Below are 17,283 nucleotides of genomic sequence, written 5' to 3'. Positions count from 1 at the left end.
AAGATCGTATTAGCTTTTTTCACGGCCATATCACATTGGCGGCTCATAGTCATCCTATGATCAACCATTACTCCAAGGTCCTTCTCCTCCTCTGTTATTTCTAATTGATGCGTCCCCAGCTAATAACTAAAATTCTTGTTATTAATCCCTAAATGCATAACCTTACACTTCTCATTCTATTACTATTACTCCAGTTTACAAAGTCATCCAGATCTTCCTATATGATTTCCCGGTTCTTCTCTAAATTGGCAATATCTCCCAGCTTTGTATCATCTGCAAACTTTATTAGCACACTCCCACTTTTTGTGCCGAGGTCAGTAATAAAAAGATTAAATAAGATTGGTCCCAAAACTGATCCCTGAGGAACTCCACTGGTAACCTCCCTCCAGCCTGACAGTTCACCTTTCAGTAGGACCCGCTGTAGTCTCCCTGTTAACCAATTCCTTATTCACCTTTCAATTTTCATATTGATCCCCATCTTTTCCAATTTAACTAATAATTCCCCAGGTGGCACGGTATCAAACGCCTTACTGAAATCTAGGTAAATTAGATTCACTGCGTTTCCTTTGTCTAAAAAATCTGTTACTTTCTCAAAGAAGGAGATCAGGTTGGTCTGGCACGATCTACCTTTTGTAAAACCATGTTGTATTTTGTCCCATTTACCATTGACCTCAATGTCCTTAACTACTTTCTCCTTCAAAATTTTTTCCAAGACCTTGCATACTACAGATGTCAAACTAACAGGCCTGTAGTTACCCGGATCACTTTTTTTCCCCTTTCTTAAAAATAGGAACTATGTTAGCAATTCTCCAATCATATTGTACAACCCCTGAGTTTACAGATTCATTAAAAATTTTTGCTAATGGACTTGCAATTTCATGTGCCAATTCCTTTAATATTCTTGGATGAAGATTATCTGGGCCCCCTGATTTAGTCCCATTAAGCTGTTCGAGTTTCGCTTCTACCTCAGATATGGTAATATCTACCTCCATGTCCTCATTCTCATTTGTCATGCTACCATTATCCTTAAGATTCTCATTAGCCTTATTAAAGACTGAGGCAAAGTATTTGGTTAGATACTGGGCCATGCCTAGGTTATTCTTGACCTGCACTTAGAGAGTTGTGTGCAATACAAAAGAGAGGAAAAAGTCAAGCATGATCCCATTCGGAATATTTGCAATAACCATAAGTACCCAATCAGGTTGTGCATCCTCTTCTAAGCCATCCTCTGATCAAGGGGTTTGTCTTTGTGGTTATTGGTTCTATTAATCATTTGCCATAGAAACCTGTCTTCAAATCTCAAGTGAAAATGAATTTGATGGTCATCGCAGAGTTCTCATTTTGCATGTCACTAAACTACCACACACTGGATGCAATTCAGCTCAATTGCCTGTTTCTGTCCAAAAAAACTAGAAGAGTGCATGAGGACTGAATTCTATTGGCAGAGCTATAAATGTTTGCTTGCATAGCATTGGCATGCATCATACTTTGCTAAAGCGAATGCAGTTAATCTCTCTTTTCAATAAGTACTGAATGCACTTGAACATTTTTTCAGGAAAAAAAAAAGATGACAGCAGAGTGTGATTCAATCAATGTCCTCTGCTATGATGTCCCCTCTTGATTAATGCTTTTTAGGGCTGTCAAACTAAAATGACAATACTGAGTCTAGTGGCTGTCAGCCTCTCTTTCGGGCCATTAAATGACAGTAAATGCCCTCCCCATCCGACATTACTGATTGCATACAGTTACTTATTTCTTAGGCATTAAGATGAACCAGATAACTACAGAAGTACAACATGATGGGTAGTTTGATGGGTGCTGGTGTTTTGGAGTTTTCGGTTAAGGGGTCCCAAGGAACTTTCTTAGAACTGTCATTTTTTAAGTTCATTTTTACTACAGGAGAGAGAATCACACACACACACATACACAAATGGTATAAGCCCCATGCCACATAATGAATGTTTTGCCACAAATAATATACATAGCAGCATATTAATGGTAACAATGTCTTAGGAGATAAAGGAGAACATGGTGACCAAGGAACAAATGGAATTCCAGGGTATCCAGGCAAACCTGGAGAACAAGGTACGTAAGGCTATACCAGAGTATTCAAGAACATTGATCTATCTTCCTCTTTAATCTGGTTTTCTAATATTTAATCTGTTTTTTCCCAATGTGGAATTCACTACTTAGTTTTTATTCAGTTCACATTCAGGAAAAACTCACTACAGTGAGTGGTAGCTATGCGTGAGTAAGAACTGAATGTGGACTTCAGTATTTAGATCACAGTCTACATACTAAATTATGTTGTTATCTGTCACCCTCCTGTCTGCCTATGGTGCAGTTTCAATAATTTCATTTTGTTAAGTGTACAGATATTATAAACTATAGCCTGTCCTAGTGTATGATAGAAACAGGGCCCAACGGAAACCATCCAACTGAAACACCCATTTTGTTAAGTGTGTAGATACTATAAATTATAGCCGGTCCTAGTGTATGATAGAAACAGTACCCAACTGAGACCACCCAACTGAAACTGAAACCACCCAGGCAATATCTTTGAGCAACCAACCAAACTAATAATTTTTGGAATGGGAGGCTTGGGGGGGGGCGGTGGGGAAGGAAGAGACTGTGTGTGTGTGTGTTTGTGTGGGAGAGAGTGTTCCTGTAGGGGAGTATGTTCCACCTGGAAAATGTATTGGAGATGGGATTTGTTGCAATCTGGTGCATTCTGAAGGCAAGAAAAGTTATTTTTCAGTGAAAAGTAACTTTATGAGCCAGAGATAAAATTCACACCTGGAAGTGATACTTTCAGCCATATTTAGATAGTGTGAAAAACCCCATCAGAGACAGATCAGATCCTCTGATGCAGCCTAATGGCTCAGAATGCACAGGGATGTGTGTGCAAATGTGGTTTAAAATTCTGCTCTCCGCTGCTCTGTGCAGGCCTGTCATCCCTGGGCTACATTAGAGGAGTTTTAGGGTGCAATCCAAGGATCAGCATAGTGTAAAGTTGTCCTGCCACCTGCTTTCCTGAAGCCACAACCTTTTTTCTCTGCTGCCTTGACAGCCAGGAGAGCGTGAGGTGTAGGAGTAGCTACACTGGCTCTATGCCACCAGAGGATGACCCTCACACTGGGGCAATCTTCCTTTGGTTAAGATGGCTTTAAAGCCAGATCACACCAGCAGATAGATGGCACTAGAGAGTCTTGCCCTGTATAGAATACAGGTATTTTATCAATTGCTTTTAATATTGTGGATTTAGTATTTTCAGTTGTATGTCGCCCCTCAAATTTATGATAAATGCATTTAAAAAACGGACTTACTATTTCTGCCTGTTTTTCTTCTTTGATTCCACTTTCTCTTTCTTGCCATATATCTTGGCACTGTTTTTAATGTCACTACTTCTCTCTTTTCCATCAAGTTGGCTTCCTCCCCACATACCCAGTGTTGTATTCTCGTTGGTCTTCTCCATGTTCTCGGTCTCTGTCTCAGTCTTACTCTCTGCCCTCATCTTTTATTCCTATTCTCTTTTGTTTTTTAATCGCCTTCCCAAGCCTCCTTAGCCTCTTACTCCTCCCTCCTCCCTTTTCTAACCTCTCCTCTCAACATCTTCCTCCTCTTGCCTCAGTTCCACTTGTTCCCACCAAATTCACTCAGCCCACGATGACTCCCCTCCCTCAAATCCACTGCCCCCCTCACTCAACACACAAATTACTCCCTCCACTCACTCAACCCACTCCAGCGGAAAACAGAAAGAAAACATTGAGAATGTAACATACAGTCTACTTTTTAACCACAAGCACATGGCATTTACATCTGCTTCTGCTAGCCCCTACTTAGCACAGTGACCAGACCAAGGCTAGGAGTGCTGCATAGTTTGAGGTATTTATTCTTTCTTGTGACTCTTTATTTCGACCTTTTTTTTTTATAGGTGAAGCTGGAGTTAAAGGAGATAAAGGAAACTCTGGCCTTCCTGGAATGAAGGGACAGAAGGGAGTGAAGGGGGACACTTGTGAGAATGGGACCAAAGGAGAGAAGGGAGAAAAGGGAGAGCTGGGCTTACAGGGGCTAGATGGGGAAAATGGAGATAAAGGGGAAAAGGGAGACCTGGGCAAAAAGGGGGATTGTGGGGAGCCAGGGGAGAGAGGAGAGAGGGGGGGGAAAGGGGAAGCTGGAATAAAAGGGGAAAAAGGCAGCAAAGGAGACACTGGAGTTGAGGGTATTCCTGGAATGAATGGACAACAGGGAGAAAAGGGTGAGCCAGGAAGTAAGGGTGAAAAAGGGGACTTGGGACCAGCTGGTGTGATGGGACCCCTAGGACCAAAGGGAAATCCTGGTAGTAAAGGGGCACGAGGAGCTAGTGGAAAGAAAGGCTCCAGAGGTATCAAAGGCTCCAAGGGTGATAACTCAAAAGTCCGAAGATCAGCTTTCAGTGCTGGCTTGTCAAAGTCTTTCCCTCCACCAAATGTCCCTATTAAATTTGACAAGATTTTGTACAATGACCAGGAAGATTATAATCCTTCTACAGGCAAGTTCAATTGCAGCATTCCTGGAGCGTATGTCTTTGCTTATCACATGACGATCAGAGGGCGGCCTGCTCGAATTAGCATTGTGGCACAAAACAAGAAGATAGTCAAAACCCGTGAAACACTTTATGGTCAAGAGATAGACCAGGCATCTTTCCTGATCATTTTGAAATTAAATGCAGGGGATCAGGTTTGGTTGGAGGTTGGACGGGATTGGAATGGGATCTATGTCAGTGCTGAAGATGACAGCATATTTACAGGGTTTCTTTTGTATCCAGATGATAGTTTTGAGACCCTTGCATAAATATATGATGATAAACAAACGACTAAGAAACATAACATTTATTTCACTCTGATTGTCAGTAGGAGGTGGAGGGAGAAGGATGAAGGAGAAAGAAAGTGTCACTTTAGTGAAATAGATGTCATAATCTTTCTATACAAATATTTATATTTGTAATAAACTGATTAATTTTAACTAAAGAGCCCCAAAAGATACAGCCACCCTCTATGATGAGGCCTAATTGTCATGATCATATAAGGAAATATTACCCAAATGCATTCAGGAAAATATAGATCCCAAAGAGATTTTATTTATACTTCAGACCCATGCTAGATCATCAAATTGTTAAAATTACACAAAGTCAATATATTAGTTTAATTCAGATAAGGCCAAATCTTGCAGTAATTACAAGTCAAAATGTCCATGGGAGTCAGTATTGAAGTTAGTTGGAGTTTCAAGTTTTAGCTAAGGATTGCAGGATTTGACTCAGAGATTAATCAGATACAATTGCAAGTAGTCTGTTTGTTCAAATTATGTTAATAGATTTAAAAATGTTTGCTATCAAACCAGTATTATGTGTTACTTTATACATAGTAATGCATGGAATAAAAGATTGACTTAGCAATTGTATTATAATCACTCAATTAGTGCAAACTTCTCTGTTCATCAAATTATTGTTGTATTTACAAGAACTGAATATCTTTGGAACAATAAAGAATAAAATAAGATGATTGCCTAATCAAATTTATTTTTTCCTATGATACACAGAGAAAAATACATTAATGTGCTGGTTGACAACATTGTAGCTGATGGAACGATTAGTTCAAATGATTTAGAGGAAAAGTACTTCTGTAAATGGTGCTTGACTGTGGCATATCATCGTATGATCAGAAAAATCCTATAACTCGGTAAATGTTTAATGAACACATGGACAACTTTTTAAGAATTCCTTTGTCAAAGCCAACCTGAATTTCGGGAAGTAAAAATAAGAAATGAAGTAATCTTGGGGTACCAGAATTGATCCAGGTCCTTATTAGCTTAAGAAAGTGCTGGATCAGAGGCCATTCAATGCCTTCTCTCACATTGATTAACTTCATAATTCCTTTTACAACTTTAGAACAACATTGGGCATATTCAGTATGATAAATGGAATGGTTCTGATCACTCTCTTGCTACAATGAAAGTGACATCACATATTCCTCTCTCCCAATTCTTGGTACTGGAACCATTACTTCTTAGGAAATCACAGTTCAGCAGCTACCTGCACTCACAAACAAAATTACACTTCAAAAAGAATGACCAAGATAGCATTCTTGTTCGTGGGTGGTAGGATTCTAAGGTAACCATTCAGAGGGCCATAATCTCACTGTGAATCTCACTACCCCTTTAAGGCACAGCTAAGAGCTCACAACCAAAACAGCCTGTGTGTAATTAAGGAGGCTCCCTGCTCTGGCCTGGGGTTGGCCTATATAATCAGAAAGGAGGAACATGCAGAAGGGAGAGAGCAAATTAGTTAGGGAGGGAGTAGTCATTAGTGAAGGTCTGTTTTAGGCTCCTGGTAACTAGTTGGACTAAGATATAGACTTTGTTTTGCTGACTCTGTTTAGGAGGCTAGAAGCTTGGGTCTCAGATCAGGGCCTTATGAAGTTTTCAGCAAATATTTTATGGACACACAGACCACAAATCTGGAAAGGATATAGAATTAGAGATTCAACAAAATGATTTGACCTCCTAAAGCTGGAAAACATCAAAAACAAACCTGTGGAAAATATTTTCCAGGGCCCCAGATCAGTGGATAGGAAGATGGGGGAGTGAGAGTCTAGGAAGAGACCAAAGTAAAGGGCAGATTGTATCTGGGTTTCTTTCACCTTCCTCTGAAGCATCTGTTTTTGGCTACTATCAGAGATAGGACATGGACTTAGAGGGAGCATGGGTCTGATTTAGTATGACTATTTCAATGATCAAAAAGGAGAATTCTCACATGGCTTCTTAGGCAAGAAGTAGTAATAAAAACTGTACTTGTGATATTACGTCAACCACATAAAATCCCCCAGAGATCAACCTTGATAGAAAGCCTGATTCCAAAACCCATGGAAGTGAATGGAAAACTAATTTTATGGGTTTCAGAACAGATCCTGTATGAATAATACAAAGATCCACTAAAACTAACAGCTTTAATGAAATTAAACAGAATTTCAAAACATCAATTTAGCTGCACTCTCTGCCCAAGGCAGGCACTCTCTGGAGCATGAAATCATATCCAACAACATTAACACTGCCATAATGGCATTTCACCCAGAGAAAGCAACAGGCCCAGTCAGCTTTCCAATAGGATTGTACAGTCAATGTTTCTGGGAGAGATGTGCAACTCCACTAGTCACGTATGTCCTCACAGTCCAAGGTGTCTTATATACAGATATACAAATTATACACATAGGAACCACTTCACCCATAATTAAAATATGGCCACCTCTGGGGTGCAACATGGCAACGTTTTAACACCACACAGCAACACAACATCCCATTTTAGATCAAAAGAGGAAGAAATGCAGTGTAGTGTTGCTACTGAAGATGGAATGTAGCCAGGACAACAAGGGTTTCACAGCTGTATTCTTGCATTTTTGCCAGTGGTCAAGACCTTGGTGCACATATAATCTGGATGGTGACACCTCAAAGCCCTCTAAATGGAGAATTGTTTCAATAGTGACTCAGAAGGAAGTCTGCTACATTCTGAATCAACAACACTGTTTCTTGTCTGTGGAGCAGATGACTGTCTTTTAAATAGATGGAATGTTGTACACACTTTTTGCTGACTCCATTTACAATCATTTCCAGGTAGGTCACTTTTTTGGCCCAAACAGTTCAACTACGATCCTCCAAAAGGGGATCTATTTCAATGTTCGGAGTTGGTAACATGTACCAACTCATTTTGAGTTATGACTTTACTTTGTATATATTTTTAACACTGTTATTATTTGTAATACTGTAGCACTTAAGGCCCCTACGATGATAGGGACGCCTGGTGCTAGGTACTGCACAAACATATAGTGAGACAGTCCCTGCCTCTTACAATCTAAATAGACAAAACAGACAAAGGATAGGAAGGAAACATCCACAGAGAGTTGAAGTGAATTGTCCAAGCAGCCTGTCAGTTGCAAAGCAAGGAATAGAACCCAGGTCTCCTGACTCCCAGTTCAGTGCTCTATCTGCTGGATTGTGCTCCCTCTCAGCTAAGGACACTTGCTGTGGTTGGTTAAAGTTTTCTTGTGGGATTATTATATATTACAAAGTCCTGATCCAATGTTAATTGAAGTCAATGGCAGTCTTTCCATTGATTTCAATGGATGCTGGATCAGACTTTAAAGAAATACAGTGAATTAGAGAGGTTAAGTGGTCTTTTCACACTTGGTTCTTTCACTTAAATTGTCATCATGACTTCAATATCTTCTTTAAATACCACCATAAATTATGTACTTCATTTCTACTTTTTTTAATATTGTATCAAGATTAAGGCATAGCAAGGCTTCTTATGTTCACTGAGAAAATTAACTTCAGAGAACTTCTGTTACATTCTAAGATAAAAGACAAGCCAATTTTAAAAGACTGATTCTATCTACCTGCAAAATTAAAAATGTCTGTCAACTCATCAGCCTCACAGCTCTGTTTAAACACTGGTAATTCAAATATAACATGTACCAGCTTTATCAAGTAGTTGTGACTTAATTTGGTACTTATTCTGAGTACTTTAGTGTGTGGTTTGAATTCAGAGTGCTAACCATTTAAAGGATGCAGGGTATGGTCTATACATTCTTTGACAACTGTTAAATATTTGGAAAAAATATTATAAGTTTGGACTTCTGCTGTCACAGTCAGGACCGGCTCTAGGCACCAGCAAAGCAAACACATGCTCGGGGTGGCACAATTCCAGCAGCAGCATTCCGGCCATCCTTTTTTTTTTTTCTTTGCTTGGGTGGCATTCTGGCCACCTTTTTTTTTTTAACTTGGGCAGTTGCGCTCTCGGAGCTTGTGGTGGCAAATTTTTTGCTTGGGGCAGCAAAAAACCTAGAGCCGGCCCTGGTCACAGTACTACTTAGTTACTTGTGCATGCCCACAGCAACAGACGCGGTCCACGTAACAGATGGCTGTATCTGGACATCCAGCAATTTTCTGTTCTCCTTCTGAATTGTAAACTTTCAGTATGAATAAACTATATGTCATTTTCTGGGAAAAACAGCTCATCAGGGTTTGGGGGCTCTGAAGAAACTGCCCACATAGTCCTTGCTAGAAATTGATTGGCTCTCTGTGGAGAACAGCAGCCAGTAATTCTATATGCAAGTTTTAAAGAGAGCAGGGATGCAATAGTAAATGACTCATTATTCATACAGGCCAAGTGTCACCTGTGAATGGTTTGGAAGATACAAAGCCCCTGCTTTTTTACAAAACTCTGTGGGTGGAATTCACCTATGGTGCAGAAGGGCAGCACAAGTCCTCAACACATTTAAACCATGCAGAAGGCGCTATGTGGGGATACTGCAAGCAGAGCATTTATGCAGGAGTGTTGTGCACCCATAAATGCTATGGAAAGAGTCTGGGCTAGCACAGAAGGCCATACGTGGGAGGGCTGGGCCAGGCCAAGGGAGGGCCTGCAGGGTGCACATTAACACAAATCCAGTGGCCCTCAAAACCCCTGTGCAAATGGGATGAAGGGACTGTGATAGGTACTGCAGCTTGTAGGCAGTAGTAGCTACTGTTATTGGGAGGGGCAGTGGCTCACTGACCTGGGGATGGGATAGTGGATCTCATGTCTCCACTCCCTCTGCATTCCATCTGGTTAGAGTCTTTAGCCTCAGGTTTTATGCAGGTGGAATGAATTTTGTAATGAACCACTTCCTGGAAAGGGAGAGAGGAACACTGGATGGGTCACTGATAAGACAAGCTGCTTTCCCAAAGGCAGTTACAGCCAAGTGATAGATATTATTTCATACTTGTAAGTAACTTAGAACCTCTGGCCTGCTTGGTGATCTTTTAAAAAGTGAGTGTGAGGCATGTTTATGTGCATTCTATTTTTCCTTGTATAAACTTGATTTAATTCAGATAAACTAAACTGGATTCTTGATAGATTTTAGTCAGGGTTCATCAGAGCTGGGGCCGATGAGAAAAATAAATCTGTTTTCAAAGAGAAAAGGAATGATCTTATCTAATAACATTAACAACAATGTGCTGAAAAGTATTATTCTATGTTTAGTATCTTTCTTATTTCAGTCTTTTGGCCATACTAAGTGTTTGTTTATTAGTCCAAGTGCCTTTGATCAGATCAACTTACAGCTGGGCTTATAAATTGCCCCAAACTAGTTTTAATTTTCTACACAAACAAATACACACATTAACCCCTTCCCCATCCCTTTGTAAGCAGATATTCACAGAGCTCTTGCCCTGTTAGAATTTTCTCTCTCTGAGAGGCCATGCAAAACTTTCCTGATCAAAAGCCTCAATTTCTTTAAACCAAGCAAAGTGGAAGGATGACTGAAATGGAAATAAATACGCAGATTTGCTGTCTTGCTGTGTGTTGCACACTGCAAATCAGTGACACTTGGCAGGTCTATTTACACCTGCTGCAGAGCTAATCTTTATCCTTTTGTTGCCTTTTTCTTAAATAAATCCCATTCACATCTGTCGCTTCTTTGATAAGATGAGCGAGGAGTTCTATGAAGAGCTGAATTTTGGCTGGATATATAATAATTAGAGCTGCTTAGAAAACTTTTTTTTTTTTTTTTTGCTGAAACAGTTTTCCGTTGGAAAATACCATTTCAGATTTTTTTTTAACCCAAATTAGTAGACTGACAAGAATTCCCATGGGGGCATACATCTTGAAATGAATTTTTCTTTATTTTGAAATTTCATTTGGGAAAATAAAATTTCATTTCAAAACGTTAATTAAATTTTTCATTTTATTATGTCATGACATGTCAGTAGTATTGCATCATGGTGTATCAAGTTTGGTCATATTACAGTGAAATATTCTATTCTATATATTTTTTAATAGTAAAGGCAGCTGCTACTTAGTCAGACTGAAACATCTTATCTTATTTTCTAAGTTAAAATGTTCCTGTTTGACTCTTTGACCTAGAAAATAAGACAGGTACTCAGTATACTAATGTAGGAGCAGTTGTTTTCAGTAGCCTAGAAAAATGATTCTGGGATATCACGACCTCTAGTGATAATAGTTTTCATTTCTGTAGTTCCCTCCGTCTGAAAACCTCAATGTTCTCTAGAGACAGTAGTGAACGTGTCCTCAAGCCACTTCTGTGAAGGGGTTTCAGAGTAGCAGCCGTGTTAGTCTGTATTTGCAAAAAGAAAAGGAGTACTTGTGGCACCTTAGAGACTAACAAATATATTAGATCATAAGCTTTCGTGAGCTACAGCTCACTTCATCGGATGCATCCGATGAAGTGAGCTGTAGCTCACGAAAGCTTATGCTCTAAAGTGCCACAAGTACTCCTTTTCTTTCTGTGAAGGGGGTATCATTATCCTCTCTATTTTAATGGAGGTAAACTCAGACAGAGAGAGGTGAAATGTCTCACCCCTGGTCAGACAGGACAAGCAAGGAATACTACCCTGACCCCAACTCCTGGCTTTTTACCACAAAGACTTTCCACCATCCCACAATATAACACAAGTTCTCCTGAAAGAAAATCATCCTCGATGTCTCAGTCTCTATTTTTAAATGACTGTGCCTTTTACAACAAGCTGCAGTAAGAGGGGAAAAAAATCAATGGGCTTGATTCTCCTTGTGTAGTCATTTACACTAGTGCCAAGTACTCGTAAAACTGAATGGGAGTGTTTTGCACTCACTTTGTGCTAATGTGAATAACTTCACAAAGTAAAATGAAATGGAGACTCAGGCATAACGTTTTGTAGGACCTGTTAGGTACAATTCAGACCCATTAAACTAACTAAACTGGGTTCTCATGTAGTCCCCATCACCACAACGGAGACACATCTAGATCATTAAAAAAGAGAAACTTATAAAAATAAATGGAAATCAAGTTGTATTTCTGTGCTCTTGATTTCCATTTATTTTTATAAGTTTATTAATAATGCCCTAAATCATTTGAAATGGATGTGTGCTTCAGGAACCTTGTTAATATTTCATGTTACTGTCCAGTTTTCCATTTACTGTATTTATTCATGTGTCTGTGGAATCAGGCCTCTGTGCAACAGTTTCATTTTACACAATGTCTTTCACATCAGCCCAAACTAAACAAACTACAATGGTGTACAGGTTAGGGCCTGATTATGCCACCCCTCGATGCTGATGAGTCATGTTGCAATCCACTATGCTGAGATTACCAAACTCTTTCAGTTCTTACTTGAAAATGTTTCACTTCAAATTTGTTTATGCTTCTCAGTCTCCCTCCCCCCAATCAGTTATCATCCTAATAACTTAATGGTAATATGAATATTATGATGTATATTACAATACTAATCTTATCACCATACAAAGAGCTAAATTAACCCCTAGTTTGACACCTTTAGCTTCAGTGAGGTTATATGAGAGGTGAATTTGACCCCAGCCCCTATGACCCCAGCTTTCCCATATGTAGGTTATACCATATCCTGTTTGCAATATTGTAATTTCTGTTCTGCACAATGGGGGAGGCTTCACAGGTGACACTGAATAATTTGGTTCTGCTAGTGTTCCTTGCTGCTCATTTATCCTCTGTTCAGGAGGATTGTATTTGTGGGTAATGTGGTTTGCATTCAGACATGTCATCCCACTAGCCTGATCAGTTGGTTTGCACTGGGACCAAGGCCATCTGCAGCTTCATCCTTTGACTGCTGGTGTTTCCTTAATGTACTGGCTGATGTAATCTCTCACCAATCACATGCTCCTTTGGGAAATACCATTTGTCATTGTCATTAAGCTGCAAATCAGCAAGACATTCATGCTCAGTGGGGCCTTTTTTCATCCTTTCTTCTAGGTATATCAGGGAGGGCATGACTAATCAGCAAGTGCATAGGAAGCAGCCAGGTAAGCAAGCAGCTCAAGTGCTGTAGACCAGTTTGAACAAAAATGAATGTGTTTCAGTGAAAGCACAGTGATTTCATGAAATAAATTCATAATGGTTTTGAAGACATCATAAAATATCCCACTTTAAGGACTGCTACATGTCATAAAGATTTGTAGCTTTGCTATAATGTCAATTGTGTGGACCAAAAAATCTGTTTGTTTTTTTTTTTTTGGAGGAGGAGGGAGGAAGAACCTTTCAATGTAAATTAAAATGAGTTCAAGGGCTATCACTTTCAGTTAATCAGATGTGTCTGTGAAATGGAGAAGATTCTTAACAGGGAATATTTATCAAATGGTGGGGAGGTTGGCACTGTTTTGCTATATTCACTATTATTTGTTCATGGTCAGAGCACTGCCATAATCTTATGTGCCTTTTCCAGAGAGCTGTACCTCTGAGAATGAGACTAGAGCACCAGAAATACTACCTGAAGCAGTCTTTTTGGAATGGTACTGCATGCCACAGTGCAATGATTTCATCTCAGAATACTTATGTGCATACTGGTGTATAGTATAGCTGGATTCAGTTTAACAACTGCTGTGTCCTTTATCCAGAGGTGCTTGCACTGTATGTTTATACTAGGTGTGGCAGTGGCCACTCTAGGTAAGCTAGAAAACTGTTTCCATTCTAATCTCCTTTTTGAGTTGCTCCTAACTTCATTCAACTAATTCCTTTTGGGCTGAAATTTTCCATACTTGGCTTCAGCTCATAGGTGAAACTGGGAAAAATTCATCCTTGGGTAAGTGGCTCTCTCATTGTTTATTCCTGGAGGAAAAAGAATTAGTTCATTTTATACATTGTGATTGGAAAGTTTGTGCAAACGTGACTTGCGTGTGAGCTAGAAATACATTTTGTTTTGTGGGTCTCACTGAGATCTGTTGCTTTCTTTGGCAAAATGCCAAAGTTCATAATGCTCAATATTACTTATAAAAATGGAACTTCAGTGGCACTGTTCACAAGCTTGAAAGTTGGCACATACATAAGTGTTTGCAGAATTGAGACCTTGCACAGTAAATGCAAGATTCACCAACAACATACTTTAACAATTTCAGTGATATTTTTTTACTGAAATAGGAGTTGTACAGATGAAGCTGGGAGGAGGATGGCTGAGGTTATCGGTAATAGGGCATAATATGTTTCCTTCTAGATCACTGGTTCAAACACTATGCAATGAAGGCTGGTATTGAAGGTTGTTACTACACAACAGCTCTCTGGTGGTGAATATACACGTACACATATCTATCACCTTTCCTCCAGAGGACACCCAAAATACTTTTACAATGTGCCTACATCTCTACTCTGCAAAATAGGAATGTTAATGCAATATTAAACTTGAAGAAGTCAAGCAGCCTGAAAAAATGGAATGCATGTAAATAAGGAAAGTGAAGTTAGCTTGGTGGGGGTTTTTAATTTATTTTTTTGTTAAAGTGTGAGAGGAGAACTAGGCTGAATATACTGTGGCAGCCAGTCTTGCTGTAGAAGTTCTTAAAGCCCCACTCACGTTATTCAGCAATGTGTATTGCCCACTGTTTTCACATACAAATTAATTAAACATAAAACTGGAGATGAGCAGACACTGAATTTGTCTTCTCTTAGCTAATCCTTGTCATTTGGTTGAGTTTTGCAAAACCAAAATCGGGGTCAGTTTAAATCTGTCTCCACCTAGCTCAACTTCCAGCATGTGAAGATGTAGAGAAAATGGCTTAATAGTCTTAATGCTGGCACTTCTAGGGTTTTCTCTCTATAAATAAGCCTATTTGTACACAGGAAAGTGAGAGACAGCGGTGGCTAAAGAATCAGAACCCTTGGTACTGCCTTGTGGAGATAAGGCAGTCAGATCAAACATGGAAGGCTATAAAACATTGACCCAAAGGTTAAAATAGTATCTTATTATTTTGATGGGAAACTTTTCTGATGTGGTCTCTGGTTTAAAGTGCCTCACTTATCGGGTTCCACAGGACCCACTTCATTTTCTTCATGATATCAGGACTTTCCATTTCTAGTGGTTTGGACTAGAAATTATGGGAAATCTCCCTGCATGTGACTATTCACCATCCATTACTCAGGACTGTTGCTGTTGGGCACATAGCCCTATATTATTGACAGTGGCAGCTGGGGGAACTGTAGGCACCAGTTTGTGCAAGACTCTACTGAAACTCTTTCTCCTTGCATTGTCCTGTGGGAGATGGTGTGTTAATCCAGATAGTAAGACCTTTCCTGCCAATTCAGCTAGTAGTGCTGCTATGGTAACGACAGTTTTTTCTATGTCTGGACTGATGGAAGGGATATATAAAGATACCAAACCCTAAAATACCTGTGAGCTGTTGCATGAGAAGCACCTACTATTTGGCTACATCTTAGCCTTTAGCGAAATTCAAGTGTAGTATCAATTTAATATTGAGTAAGTTTTCTGTTGGAGACTATATCTTTCATTTGCAAGTAGGGGATTGACTTGTTGATCAAATGCAGTAGGTCTTATATTATAGTATGGTCTTAATTGGGTAATTAGAAAGTGATTAGCTGGAATTCATATGATAAATCTTCATATTTAAATATACCATTGGACCAATAAAGCCACATGCTAAAACATAGTGTTGGACAGAAACAACATTTGTTCCAAATATCTTTTTAATGATTTCTTCCCTCCCCTACCTCATGCATTATAATATTATTCCTTGCATGTAATGGTATTTGAACTACTTATTCTATGTTTTGATGAGCTGGGTGAACATTATTTAAAATCAAGCTGTTGAACACTTTCAATAATGTTAAAAACCACAATGAAGCAAAATAATGAGAAAACATTCCTGTTTACCAAAATGAAATGCATCTGGTATTCAGCAAGAGAGTAGCTTCCATATAAAGTTATTTACATCAGGTGAAATAATATTTTAAAAAAATATTTGCATGAAAAATGATAGCAAATAGAAATTCCCAAATCCCTAATCTCATTGTTCAGCAATGGGCTCACTCTGTTCCTGCTGAAATTATTGGCAGATATAGGCCAATGTTGAGCACTTCTGAAATTCCCACCCCTAATTGCTTAAAACCAACTAAGGAATGGGGGAGGGATCCAGTCTCTCCCGCAAAATGAACCCCACATTTTCAAAGAAGTGCATGGGAATCTTTTATTGATTTCAGTGGGTTTATATAAGGCCCTAAATATACACATGCAATTATATGTGTGCCATGGTGGTCATGAGGGAAGGCATGATTGATATGCCTAACTTTGGCACACACACTTAGGCACATATTTTTTTGACCACGGGGGGTCTTATGGCCTGTCAGACAGCTAAACAAACTCAGTTGCTCACTGTATGCAATAATCAATATTTCTATACAAACATAGGTATTATCTTGGAGATACAAATTGTTGCTTTCTCCTATCTAGGAGAACAGAAATGGGGAATAAAGATCACTTATTGACTTACTTTAAAATGCCCTAATTCATTCTTATGTCTCTCTCTGGGTTCTAACAAAATTACAGATCAGATCCTCAGCTGGTGTAAATTGTCATAGCTCCATTGAAGCCAATGGTGCTACCATGGTTTACACCAGCTGAAGGTCTGTCCCTATGATTTTAGGAAATATGCTGAGAACTATTGAAATTCAGGGAGCATTTCAGTTTTTAAAGGAACCTACAGTTTGCTTCTGCTTGAAATCAGTAAGCTGATTTTAATGAATCCCGTTGTAAGCCACAGTACATTGAATTTAAGAGAGCATTGCTAAGTGATCTGTTTTCTTCATACCTTTAGATTGGGGTTGTGTCCTAGCAAAAGCAATACCAGGACATTTTTACAGAAGAAGAGTTGGTGAGATAAGCTATTGTTTAAAAGAAAGTTCATCCTGTATTAACAAATGGATGGAAATTCACAGTTAAGAATCATATCCTCCAAACACCCTCTATTACATAACTCAGCACCATGTTGTGACTATCTTTCTATCCACATTGTTTCTAGGTAATTTACATAGCACTTAATAGGGAGTAGACAATTTAATGAGAAATATAGGAAGAGGTGGGACCCACAAAGGCACTGGTGTTGCAACGCTGAGTGTCACAGCACCTAGAAAGTCGAGGAACAACACTATGATCCATACAGCTGAATTAGGGGCTAGGCTCCCTATACAACAGATGGAGAGAGCCCTACTCATAGGAACCCTAACCCTAGCTCCAAGTACCCTACCCAAAGGAACCCTAACCCCAGCTCCCACTATGCTAGCCATAAAGAAAAAGGAGTACTTGTGGCACCTTAGAGACTAACAAATTTATTAGAGCGTAAGCTTTCGTGAGCTACAGCTCACTGCATCCGATGAAGTGAGCTGTAGCTCACGAAAGCTTATGCTCTAATAAATTTCTTAGTCTCTAAGATGCCACAAGTACTCCTTTTTCTTTTTGCGAATACAG

General features: G+C 39.3%; 1 protein-coding gene and 1 long non-coding RNA gene across 4 annotated transcripts in view; both read left to right on the top strand.

Moving 5' to 3' along the window:
- The window catches only part of OTOL1 (otolin 1), a 28,754-nt gene extending 23,603 nt beyond the window's left edge, over positions 1 to 5,151 (top strand). The window contains exons 7-8 of the mRNA XM_043492610.1: positions 2,014 to 2,085; positions 3,935 to 5,151. Coding sequence (XP_043348545.1) covers positions 2,014 to 2,085; positions 3,935 to 4,833 — 971 coding nt within the window. The 3' untranslated portion in view covers positions 4,834 to 5,151. The remainder of the gene's footprint in view (positions 1 to 2,013; positions 2,086 to 3,934) is intronic.
- Positions 5,152 to 9,628: 4,477 nt separating this feature from the next.
- LOC119861459 overlaps positions 9,629 to 17,283 on the top strand; it is a 60,604-nt gene continuing 52,949 nt past the window's right edge. For 2 of the 3 annotated variants that reach the window (XR_006274357.1, XR_006274355.1), the window contains exons 1-3: positions 9,629 to 9,841; positions 12,792 to 12,841; positions 13,261 to 13,327. This is a non-coding gene — a long non-coding RNA (uncharacterized LOC119861459). The remainder of the gene's footprint in view (positions 9,842 to 12,791; positions 12,842 to 13,260; positions 13,328 to 17,283) is intronic. The other variant, XR_006274356.1, reaches the window with a different exon arrangement.

This window comes from Dermochelys coriacea, chromosome 9 (assembly GCF_009764565.3).
Source record: "Dermochelys coriacea isolate rDerCor1 chromosome 9, rDerCor1.pri.v4, whole genome shotgun sequence".
Taxonomy (NCBI): domain Eukaryota; kingdom Metazoa; phylum Chordata; order Testudines; family Dermochelyidae; genus Dermochelys; species Dermochelys coriacea.
Note: the sequence above shows the minus strand (reverse complement) of the source record. Positions and strands in the feature narration are given on the sequence as shown.